Genomic DNA, 12037 nt, shown 5'->3' on the forward strand with positions numbered 1-12037 from the left:
CCCCCCCCCCAGCCTTCAGCCACCAGGCCATAGAGCAGATGGCACTTGAACTCCAGAGACCGAAGACGCCGCCTGGAGGATTTGCACGCGTCCCCACCCGTTGCCCCGCAAGCGCTCAGCTTCGGGGCAGGAAGGGGCGGGCACTGCGGAGTTCCTTTGCTGGGGTTCTGTGTTGCCATAGCGACCCCGGCCAAGGCTGCGGAGCACGCGCTGCTTGCGCAGACAGGGACCGGAACCTCCAGGCCGCTGCCCCCACCCCACCCTCCCACTCCACCCGGGTCCAAGGCTACAAGACTGGTGAGTGCAGGGGAGCGAGGGCAGGGGGGCCGGGGTGTCCTCCCATTGTTGCAAGTATTGTTGTTAATATCAAAACAAGCCGGCAGAGTCAGCACGCGCAACTGCAATGCAAAACCTGCTTTTCCTATCATCGGCTTGTGTATTAAGCATCAACCTCCTCCTGAGTTTGACATATGTCCCCGAAAGTGTGGGATGATGAGTTTATATTACCCCAACGAAGTCAGTCACACGCTATGATATTGTGAGAATGTTTTTCCTTTCAGCGCACTCTTACAATTCTGAGTAAACTAAGGAGAAAGTGTCAGTTTGGGGCTAATAGGGCATTAACACCTCTGAACAGTTGCTAATCTCTCTCACTCTCTCACTCTCTCTCTCTCTTTTTAAACATAGTGTCTAGCAAAGACTTAAACACATTGGTTTCTTTCTTTTTTATTGTGGTAAAAATATATAAAGCAAAACATTGGCCTTTTTAACATTTTTTACATGTACAATTTAGTGACTTTAGTTAGTTTCATCATATTTTGTGGTTTATTTTTTAACATTTTTATTTTTTATAGTTATCTTTACCCTAGGTCACCCTAACTCGACTGTCCATTCAAAGCAATGATATGTAAATTCTCCTTTTTTGATAGATGTATTATTTTATTTAAAATAAAATAATTTAAATGTTGTTGTTATGTGCCATTGAGTTGGACCCGACTCATAGCGACCCCTCCTTGGTTTGTCCAGGCGGTATCACTACAGAAGTAGATTGCCCAACCTTCTTCCGAGGAGTGGCTGGTGGGTTTGAACTGCCAGCCTTCTGGTTAGCAGTCAAGTGCCTTAGGCACTATGCTACCAGAGCTCCCAATTTAAATGAAAAGATGAATAATAGTGCAGGTAGTACTTGGAATAAGAAAAAGTCATCCAACTGAGGACCTAAGGCTGCCCACTCCCACTTTTGCTCTTGGGACAGACTTGAAAACACTGGAGACCCTGGGAACATGAGCACGGGGGGGGGTTGGTTCCCAACTTGGGAACAAGCCCCGGACTACCCCATGTCTCTCTCAGCTTCACCAGGAGGGCTGGGAGGACAGCCTGGTCTGGTGAGGAGTCCTAATGAGGCAATGGGACAACCTAGGAGGTCAGAGGTAGGAGGCTGACAACCATCCTGGCATGCCTAGGATAGGCCACGTTTTAGCACTGCAAGCCTGCGGTCCCGGGACACCTCTCTCCACCCCCCACCCCCCATCCCAGGCACACTGGGATGGCTGGCCACCCTGGAGGTGAAATGCTTTATTGACCAGCCTCTCCCAACAGCTTGCAAACCCATGCAAAGCCAGTCCTTGGGCTCTATTACCATCCTGTCTGCCAGAGAGGTGACTCAGGCAGGACCAAGGGAGCTAAGTGCTGGGTGCTGGGCTGAGGTTCCCCTGTGGGCTTACCAGTAGCCAGCTGTCTGGGGGCCCAACACAGCCTGAATGCCTGGAGTGGATCTCTGTGTGCCTCATGGGTCCCATCCTCTGATGTCCCCAGGCCAAGCCCCGCCCCCCCAGCAGCCAGCACTGCTTTGATTGGCTGTGCTATTTAGTTCCTAAGTGATGTCACCCCTGCCATGGGCAGCTCTTTCCTGATGCCATCATAAACCCCCTGCTTTCCTGGGGCTCCCAAGTGATTGTGCCATCAGACCCTTGGGAGAGGTGCCCAGGAGGAGGCAAGGCAGGGGACAGCCAAAGGTCAGTCCAGTAAAAAGGATCAAGGGCTGCTCATCTGTCCTTGGAATTTGGAACACACACATGACTTGTGCCACTTGAGCTCAGACAGGCACCTCTTGGGCAGTCTCCAGGATCCTGGATGCTACATGGGGCACAGGGTCTCTGATGTCCCTAACCCCTTGCCAGCACCTCTGGCCCCACCAAAGGAGCCAACATGCCCATCAGCAAGTGCCCTCAGAAGTTGCAGCCCCGCTGGAAGGAATGGGACCAGAAGGCCCAGAAGAACGGGTGCAGGCACCAGATATACGCTGTCAACGGTGACTGCTATGTGGGCGAGTGGAAGGACAATATGAGGCATGGTGAGTGGGGGAACCCTGAGGGCTCAGGCGAGTGTGGGGTCTGAACCAGTTTGGGCGCTGGGGCCATGGAAGCAGCATGCAGAAACTCCTTGGGGTGCACGGAGTGGATCCCTGAGGCTCCTCCAGCGGTGAGCACTGACCTGGACCAGCCAGGGGGCTCCACAAACTCAGCCCTGACTCAGACTGAGCAAGGGTCTTCTTGGCCAGTGGGGGATAATGGGGCCTGAGATACCAGCCTGCACCTGGGCTCCAGGGCTCCAGCTCACTGAACCCACTGATACTTAGGCTAAACCTGAGGTTTGTTAGCACTGGAGAGAGGTGGCGCCCCAGAAACAGAGTTGCAACGGTGATTCTGTTCTTCAAACTCAACCCATGTCCTGAAAGACTGCTGACCGAAAGGTCTGACCAGCAGGGGGCGAGGGAGGCCCCGAGAGGTAGCTGGGCTCAGACTTGACAAGGTCTGACCAGCAGGGGGCCAGGAGGTCCTGAATTGCGAACAGTTTTCATTCCAAAACCGTGGCAGGACTTCTTGCTCTAATGTTGCAATTCCAGATTCCAGGCTCTTAGCCACTCCCCTCTGCCTTGCTGGGTTAAGTCCTTTGGAATCCATGAACTGAAGTTAGAATCCCAGTTCCCTCAGTGATGACCTTGACAGAGTCACAAAACTGAGCCTTTGTTTCCCTACCCATAAAATGGGAATAATGCCTATCTGTGAGGATAAAGAGATGCCGCCTGTCGAGTGCTTAGCTGAGAGCCTGGTGCAGAAAGAGAGCTTCTGGAATGCTTTTGTGGGCAGAACGGGGCAGCCTTCCAAAGCTGACCCCATCCCATGTTTTACAAAAACCACCCTCAATGCTCACCTAAAGTCGAGGCTTTCTGCTTTGTTCTGAGCTCTGCTTGTGGTTATAGATTCCCCAGTGTGTTCTTGAGCCCTTGGGGTCAGCATGTGGGTGGACAGAGCCCTGGCCTGGGAGTTAGGACCCAAAGTTCCCAGCTCTACTAGTGAGAAGCTGGGTGACTCTTAAGTTAAAGTCATGTCCTGTTCTCCAGATCTCAGCTTCCCCATCTATGACAGGAAGGTGTGGGCTGAACTAGCACCCCAAGCTTCGCTTCTGCGTGAGTGAATTCTGCATCCCCTCATACCCAGTGCACTTAGGTATATATCTAGACGTTGAATTGCTGGGTCGTAAGGACCCCGGGTGGTGCTATGGTTAAGTGCTCAGCTGCTAACCAAAAGATCAGAGGTTCAAACCCACCAGCGTGCTCCATAAAGATTTACAGCCTAGGTAACCCTCAGGGGCAGTTCTACTCTCACATAAGGTCCTTGTGAGTCAGAATCGACTGGACGGCAGCCAACAGGATAACTCCATGTTCAGTCTTTTGAAGAACTCTCGGACTGTTTTCCACAGCAGCTGTACCATTTTACGTACAGTTAAGAGGCTTCCAATTTCTCCACACCTTCACCAGCTCTAGTTTTTAAAAGTCCCAGGGAAGAGCTCTGATTGGGCCAGCCTGGGTCCTGTGAGCCCCTCTGTGGCTGGAAGTGAGATCTATTGCCAGCAAATGGTGGAGAAGTTGCCAGAGACAGACAGCAGTGAAGCCATACTCAGCCCCGCCAGGTGGGAGTAGAAGATAACCTCCCCTTGGGGTCTTCTCCACAGCCAGAAGAAATTTCTGGGGGGTAGAAGTCACACACACCCCTTTTCTTTCTTCACACACCTCTCCCCACCTCGGGTTTAATTGTCCCAGCTGGTGACCACCATTTGGGAAAGTTAATGCTCCAGTCACCCTGATCAGGAAACTGGAAGACTTTTACCTCTCTCACCTGTGGGACTGCCAACAGCTCTTGACTGATGTTTGTTTAGGAAGGGGAAGGGGGCAGGAAGCTCCCCTCTGTCCATGGTTCACGTGAGGGGCTGGGTGCAGTAGTGCCTTTCTGTTTGCAGGTTTGTGTTCATGATTATGCACTTAATGCCTTTCACTTGCTTCTTTCAGCACAGGCTTTGGAGTCAGGCTGCTTGCCTTCAAAGTCTGGTTGTGCCATTTCCACCCTTGCGAGGCTGGGCGGTCACTTATCCTCTGTCATCTGGCTTCAGAACACAAGCTGGAGAGCTGTTTGTAGAAATAGAATTTTCTTGGGGTTTTGTGGGTGCTAGGGGTCTAGAGACTCAGATCCTGTCTCCACCCTGGAGAATCAGCCAGTCGAGGAAACAGGAGACCCCCTGACGCAGGGCAGACACCCACCTCCTCCCCATGTTAGCCATGTTTGCAGCACTGACCCATCTGTGTGTCACCAGGAAAAGGAACACAGATCTGGAAGAAGAAAGGCACCATCTATGAGGGGGACTGGAAGTTTGGGCAGCGAGATGGCTATGGCACCCTCAGCCTTCCGGACCAAGAGACGGGAAAGTACAGGAGAGTCTATTCAGGCTGGTGGGCAGGCGATAAGAAGTCGGTGAGTGGTTCCCATCATGCCCTGGGGTATGGTCAGGGGCTATGTTTGTGTCTGTGTGTGCAGGGCGAGAAGTCAGAGAGGCTATGAATAAAAAGCAGGGGGACCTGAGGGAGGGGAACAGGGTTGTGGGTGGGAGAAGGAAGGGATGGGGGTTATCAAGCCTGTCAGAACAAAACCCAGGAAACAGGAAGCAAAGGAGAGGGCCGGGAGGAGCCCATGGAACCCTTTGGCTACAAGCTGCCGGCAGTCTGAGTGGGCCAGTCTTCCCCACCCTCTTCCTCACTCATTTCCTGGCTTTCTTTTCCTGAACAGAACATCCCTTTCTGACAATTCCTTTTCTGTTGGGTCTGGATTGGGGGGCAGGGGGTCTAGGAAAAGTGAGGGCAAGAAAGCAGAGGCCCCACTCTTGGCTGCAGGACAAAAAAGGAAGGGGCAGGGACAGTCCTAAGGGGCAGAAAGCAGCCAGGGAATGTCCTCACCACATACATATATGCCCAGACCTGGGACAGATTTCCTCAAGCTACTCACACACTTGAGTGAACTCCCACTATGTGCCAAGGAGACAGGTAGTGTTTATTACTGAATAACTACTATTGGGGAGCTCTGGGGGCATAATGCCTAAGGCATTTGACTGCTAACCAGAAGGCTAGCGGTTCAAACCCAGCAGCCACTCCTTGGAAGGAAGATTGGGCAATCTACTTCTGTAGAGATACTGCCTCAGAAACCCAAGGAGGGGTTGTACACGATGAGTTGGAAAAATGACTCGACTATTGAGAACCTGGCACATTATAAACGGTACTTGTAATTCTCCTAACAGCAGTGCATCGTAGTCACTGTTATCATACCCATTTTACTGATAAGGAAACAAGCTCAGAGAGGCGAAGTACCTTGCCTGGATCACACAGCTGGTAAATGGCAGAGCCCAGGATTTCAGAAGCACTTGGTTGCTAACCAAAAGGTCAGTGGTTCCAACCCACCAGCTGCTCCATGGTAGAGAAGACCTGCTTTGGTAAAGCTGACTGCCAAGAAAACCCTATGAGGTGATTCCACTCTGCTATAGGGTTGCCATGAGTTGGAATCCTCTCTCCAGAACACAACAACAACAGTTCCCAAGTTGTTGACCTGTGGGGAGAGAGATTCCAAAATAGACACTTTGCATACAATATGGTGTTAGGATAAACGTTTTCACAGGAACCCCAGGGAAAGCTCATTAAGCCCAGCCTAGAGAATTCAAGGCAGGCTTCCTGTAGGAGGTGACACCAAAAGATGCTGGGAGTTCCGAGGCTATAACTCTACAAAGTAGACCACCCCCATCTTCCTTCTGTGGAAGGGCTGGTGGGCTTGAACCAGTGACCTTCTGGTTACCAGTCAAGTGCCTTATCCACTAAGCTACACCACCAGAGCTAGGAGTCAGTTTGGGAGAAAGGGGAGGTAAGGGATTGGATGCAGAGGCAGCAAAGGGAGGGAGATGTGAAACAGCAGGGTGTGTGCCCACCGGAGTGACTGGGGCAGGGGTGAGGACAGGATAGGGTTGAGGGAGGGTCAGGATTTTGAGGAGTAGACTGGTGGTGCTTGACCTGCCCTCCTTGGGTGTGACCTGCTGGGGTCCATGCATCCCTGTGGTTGGACATTTATGTTTGTTTTTTTCTGGGGACAAAGTACCTAGCTGTTACATGATCTTCAGAGGGGTCTGTGACCCATAGCAAACATTTGAGTTGAGTCCAACTCATGGCGACCCCATGTGCAGAGTAGAACTGTGCCCCATAGGGTTTCCAATAGCTGATTTTTGGGAAACCCATCATCAGCACTATCTTCAGAGGCACCTTGAACCTCCAACCGTTCAGTCAACAATAGAGCATAAAATGGTTAGGACAGAGAGACTCCTTGTTACCCATAATAAAGCCACAATCAGAGTTGGAGGTGACCCGATGGGCCTTTTGCAGATCCCACTGCCTGCTGTATTCTGGGGGGCGGTGCGCAGGACCAGTGAGACCCAGGGTCCAATGAGGAGGCGAGAAACAAACGTGGGCTGCAGGAAAGCTGTAGGGGAGGGATGGGGAGACACCCCAGAGACAGAGGTGTACCAAGACGTGAGCGTCGGCTTGGATGTGGGGCTTAGGGAGAAAGCTAGGAAGCATCCCAGGTGCTTCTCGGGTGCCTGGGAGGATGATGGGGTCTGCCCTAGTGATGGTTGGCGGGGTGCCGTGAACCGGGACACCTTTGTGCTTACAGGGCTATGGGATCCAGTTTTTCGGACCTAAGGAGTATTACGAGGGTGAGTGGTGTGGCAACCAGCGCAGTGGGTGGGGCCGCATGTACTACAGCAACGGCGACATCTACGAGGGCCAGTGGTTGAACGACAAGCACCACGGAGAGGGCATGTTGCGTCTGAGTGAGTGCCCCGCCCCTCCCGCGCGGCCCCGCCCCTCCCGCAAGTCCATGTTCCTGCCTAGCTGCCCCGGCCCCCAAATCGTGCTTGGTATCAATGTGGGATAAGGTGAATAAGGGGACCGAATTCCTGCCCTCAGGGATCTTATTCTCTAATAGGGAAGACTAACAATAAATACACAAAGCAAGACAATTTCTTACTGCCTTAATAATAATTAAGGCTACTTGATAGTCGATTACACTATTATTAATATAATAGCACCAACTACTTTAGTTATACTGGCTCATTTAATTCTTGTAGCAACCCTATAAGATCAGTACTTTTATCATCTCCTTTTTTTACAAATGAACCCGAGCCACAGAGAGGTTAAGACATTTGCCCAAGGTCACACAGCCTTGTGGGCTTAACAGTGGTAAGGAGAATAGAAACTAGGAATGTGTGTTGGAGAATGACTTAAGAGGTTGGGAGACGAACTAGTTCAGATTGACTTATAAATCAAACCACCAGGGGTGGGAGGGGAGGGGAGGGAACACTGCAAATAATAATAATAATAAATAATAATAAAAGAAAAGAAAAGAAAAAAAACCTCAGTGCTGACAACCCACAGCAACATTGTAGGATAGAGTAGAGCTGCCCCATAGTTTCCAAGGTTGTAAACTTTACAGAAGCAGATTGCCTCATCTTTCTCCCGAGGAGCAGCTGGTAGGTTCAAACTGCCAAGTGTTTGGTTAGCAGCCAAGGGCTCACCAGTGGGTCACCAGGGCTCATAGACTGACCTTGTCAGGTTCAAATCCAGCCTCCAGCTTTCACTAGCTGCATGACCTTGGGGAAGGACCTCTGGTGGTACAGTGGGTAAGGCATTTGGCTGCTAACCAGACAGGCGGTGGTTTAAACCCAACCAGCTGCTCCTCGGGAGGAAGATGAGGCCATCTACTTCCCTAATCTTCTTCCAACTGTGAGTTGGAAGCAACTCCACGACAGTTAGTTTGGTTTGAGTTTGATGTTGGGCAAATCCTCTGTGTTTCAGTTTCCTCATCTGTAAAATAAGGATACAAATAAAACTTGTCTTCTAGAGTTATTGTGAAGGTTCGATTTATATTTGTAGCACGCTTAGCATGGTGCCTGACAACAAGTAAGTGCCCAATGATATTATTAGCTTGTACTTACACAGAGCAGGGGTTGGCAAACTACGGCCCTCAGGCCAAATGCAGCCCAACATTTGTTTCTGTAATTAAACTCTTAAAAAAATGTCTAAATTATTTATAGTAGTGAAAATTACATAACATAAAATTAACCATTTTGAGGAGAATAACTTAGTTCTCTAAATTGTAAATATTCACAATGTCGTGCAACTACAGCTTCATCTAGTTCCAAACCATTCCCATCACTCTAAAGCAAAACCCCTTTCCCATTTGTAAATAAAGTTGTATGGCACAGAACCATGCTCACTCAATTATGTATTATCTATGGCGCTTTCACGCAGCAATGACCAAACTGATTAGCTGCAACAAGAGACCATAACTCACTCACTGCCATCGAGTCAGATCCGACTCATAGCGGCCCCTCCTTGGGTTTCCGAGGTGGTGTCTCTACGGAAGTAGATTGCCCAGTCTTCCTTCTGAGGAGTGGCTGGTGGATTTGGACCACCAGCCTTCTGGTTAGCAGTCAAATGCCTTAGGCACTTTGCTACCAGAGCTCCTACAAGAGACCATATTGTAGGCCATTTTTCGGCCTGAAAAACCGAAAATTGTATCTGGCTCCAAACAGAGAAGGCTTGCTGGCCTCTGATCTAGTCCCTTCTAAGTTCTAAGTCCCTTCTGTGTATGATTGATTTGATATTCACAAATCTACCAGGTAGGTGCTACTGTTACCCCTTTTAGAACTAAGAAAATGTTTAGGTGACCTACACAAGGTCACAGCTAGTCCGAGCTAAGAAAGGTTAGTTTTATTATTATTTTTACACCACCACCATCAAATGACAAGTACATTTATAACTGACTAAGAGCATGGGCTCCTGAGATGAGCAGGTCTTGGGTTCAAGCTCTGCCTTTGCCACTTCTACCTCTATGACCCAGACCAAGTCAGTTAAACTCCCAAGTGCCATCTGTAAAACGGAGTCCGTAATACACTATGTTGTTGTTATGTGCCATCGAGTCGGCCCCGACTCATAGCGACCCCTTCTTGGGTTTCTGAGGCAGTATCACTACGGAAGTAGATTGCCCCATCTTCCTTCCGAGGAGTGGCTGGTGGGTTTGAACCGCCAGCCTTCTGGTTAGCAGCCAAGTGCCTTAGCCACTATGCTACCAGAGCTCCTGTAATACACTATAGAGTTTTATTTGTGAGGCCTGAATGAGGCCAGGAATGTAACATGGAGCCAGGCACAGAGTAAGTGTTGAAAGACAAACGCCTTTTCTTTTTATTAGCAGTTTTTTACAGAGAGGAAACTTGATGCTAAAACTTGAGCTTGCCCAAGCTCAGGTGAGTGGTGAAGGTGAGACTTGAACCAGGTCTGATTCTAGAAGCTGCTGACACCCAGGGCTCTAGCATTTACATGTAAACCAGTCTTCCTCTACCCCATTCCCACCCAGCCCAGCCCATGCTAGTCAACACGGATGCTCTTCCGTCGGGCTGCCTGGTGGGCACTGTGGAGGGTCCAGCCTTGTTTGATGCGTCTAAGCCCCCCCACCCCCCATTCTTTCCCCCAGGGAATGGGAACCGCTACGAGGGCTGCTGGGAGAGAGGCATGAAGAATGGGCCAGGGAGTTTCTTCCACCTGGACCACGGGCAGCTGTTCAAAGGCTTCTGGGTGGACGACGTGGCCAAGTGTGGCACCATGATCGACTTTGGCCGTGACCAGGCCCCCGCACCCACCCAGTTCCCCATTCCTCAGGTACGCAGCCCCCGTGCCCTCACCAGGGGGCCCTATAGCCACACACAGAGAGACAGACCCCAGCCCCCTAGCTCACCCTGGCCCACCAGGGAACAGACAAGACAAGCAGGTTGTGTGCTCAGTCTAGGCATCCTCAATGAGGCCACCAGCCTGGGGCTTCTCTAGCCCAAGGGTTTAGGGAAACTCTCCCCTGCTGCTTCCCTCTAGGTGAAAATACTAGACCCTGATGGTGTGCTGGAGGAAGCCTTGAGCATGTTCAGGAAGACGGAAGAGGAAGGAGATTGATGCCTGGTGAGGGACTGGCACCCTGCCACCCTCTGGCATGGCCCACATCTCCTGGGATCTCCTCTGGCCAAGGGGCTCTAGGGCCAGAGAAGGTGGCTTCCTGCCTTCAGGAGCCTAGCAGATCCCTTTTGGTTCCTCCCCTTCACATCCCGTTTTACATAATCCTGACCAAAGCCTCCAGTTTGCACCCTGGGCTTGCTGGGATGAGCAAAATTCCCTGCAGTAAGGGGGTTTGCCTCTCCTGGGGCGGGGGTAAGAGTGGGAGGAGAGGGCATTGCCACAGCCCTTGCAAACGCCAGCTTTCCACTGTCCCCACCAACCCTACACAGAGAACAGCGAAGCTCAGCCCTGAGGGAGAAATCCAAGCACATGTCACCAGACTGCTCAGACCAGTGCAGCTCACCCCAGGGGAGTGAGTGGTGGCTCCAGACACACCCTTGGCATCCTTACAGGGCACCTCACTCCTCCCAAGACTGGATCCTTCTTTGCCTGTGGTGGTGGTGGGGCAGGACTTTCCTCATCAGCCTGGTGGTGGGGACCCTCCCTCTCCTCACTGCCTTCATCTCTACACCCTTCCGGAGTGCATGAGAATAAAGGAGAGCTTGGCGGTGCGAGCTGGGGCTGCAGGGTGAGGCTGGGAGTGGGGACACTCCAGAAGGGGTTGCAGGTGGAGAAGGGGGAGGGCGTCCCCATGGGGCCACAGACTGACCTGGGGAGAAAGGGCCATGCTTCCAGGTCTCTGCCCACCGAGTATCCCAGACAGGAGACAGCCTGCACCCACTCACAGGGGCTTGGTCATCCTGACCTCCATCTCCAGTTTGACAACAGGCTCAGAACCTGGGAGTCATGTGGAAGATGTCAGATAGTCAGATAGAGACGCCCAGGTTCCACGCCCAAGATGTTGACTTCATCTGTCTGCGGTGAGGCCTGGGCTTTGTAAAATGTTCCCCAAGCGCTTGGAGTATATGTCACTCTCCTGAGGTACTAGCTGTGGAACCCTGAGCACATGACATCAGATGGCCCATCTGTAAAAGGGGTCTCCTGAGACCTCACAGGTGTTTTGAGGATTTGATGAGACCCGACTGACGTCACAATGCTGAGTAACACGTATTGAGATTCACTGTGGACCGGATCCAGGGAAGCGCTTTGCATTCCCGTCATGCAGGAGGGATGTTCGCATTGTGGGGAAAGCATGCTCTCTGCAGTCAGACTGCCCGGCTGTGAACCCCAGTGGTGGGATCTTAGCGGTGCCTTTGTGAACATCAAGCTCCCTACTCTTCTAGGTTTCCTGCCCTGTGACATACGGACAGTAATGTACTTACCACCCAGAGTTCAGAGCCCTGGTGGCACAGTGGTTAAGTTCTTGGCTGCTAATTGAAAGGTTGGTGGTTTGAACCCACTAGCTGCTCCGTGGAAGAAAGGTGGGGCAGTGTGTTTCTGTGAAGATTTATAGCCTTAGAAACCCTATGGGGCAGTTCTATTCTGACTTGTAGAGTTGCTGTAAGTCAGAATCAACTCCATGTAAGGATGAATTAAGGCAGTGGTTTTCAACCAGGGCAATCTTGCCCTCCCTTCTGAGGGAACTCTGGCAATGTCGGAAGACGTGTTTTGGATGTCACTACTCAGTTGCGCTACTGGCATCTAGTGGGTTGAGGCCAGGGATGCTGC

At 51.3% G+C, this 12037-nt stretch overlaps 1 protein-coding gene across 1 annotated transcript; it reads left to right on the plus strand.

The window, feature by feature from the left end:
* The first annotated feature begins 2205 nt into the window (after positions 1–2205).
* Positions 2206–10369, plus strand: MORN3 (MORN repeat containing 3). The gene is made up of 5 exons (XM_007938152.2): positions 2206–2350; positions 4648–4805; positions 7038–7197; positions 9900–10084; positions 10292–10369. Exons 1-5 carry the CDS (start codon positions 2206–2208, stop codon positions 10367–10369), a joined length of 726 nt encoding a protein of 241 aa, XP_007936343.1.
* The last annotated feature ends 1668 nt before the right edge of the window (positions 10370–12037 follow it).

This window comes from Orycteropus afer, unplaced genomic scaffold (assembly GCF_000298275.1).
Source record: "Orycteropus afer afer isolate SDZICR_OR568_19922 unplaced genomic scaffold, OryAfe1.0 scaffold00048, whole genome shotgun sequence".
NCBI classification, from domain to species: Eukaryota; Metazoa; Chordata; class Mammalia; order Tubulidentata; family Orycteropodidae; genus Orycteropus; species Orycteropus afer.

Coding starts and splice junctions, on each gene's coding strand:
- MORN3 (XM_007938152.2), top strand. CDS start 2,206: ATGCCCATCAGCAAGTGCCCTCAGAAGTTGCAGCCCCGCTGGAAGGAA. Junction 2,351..4,647: donor GAAGGACAATATGAGGCATG/GTGAGTGGGGGA, acceptor GTGTGTCACCAG/GAAAAGGAACACAGATCTGG. Junction 7,198..9,899: donor AGAGGGCATGTTGCGTCTGA/GTGAGTGCCCCG, acceptor TCTTTCCCCCAG/GGAATGGGAACCGCTACGAG.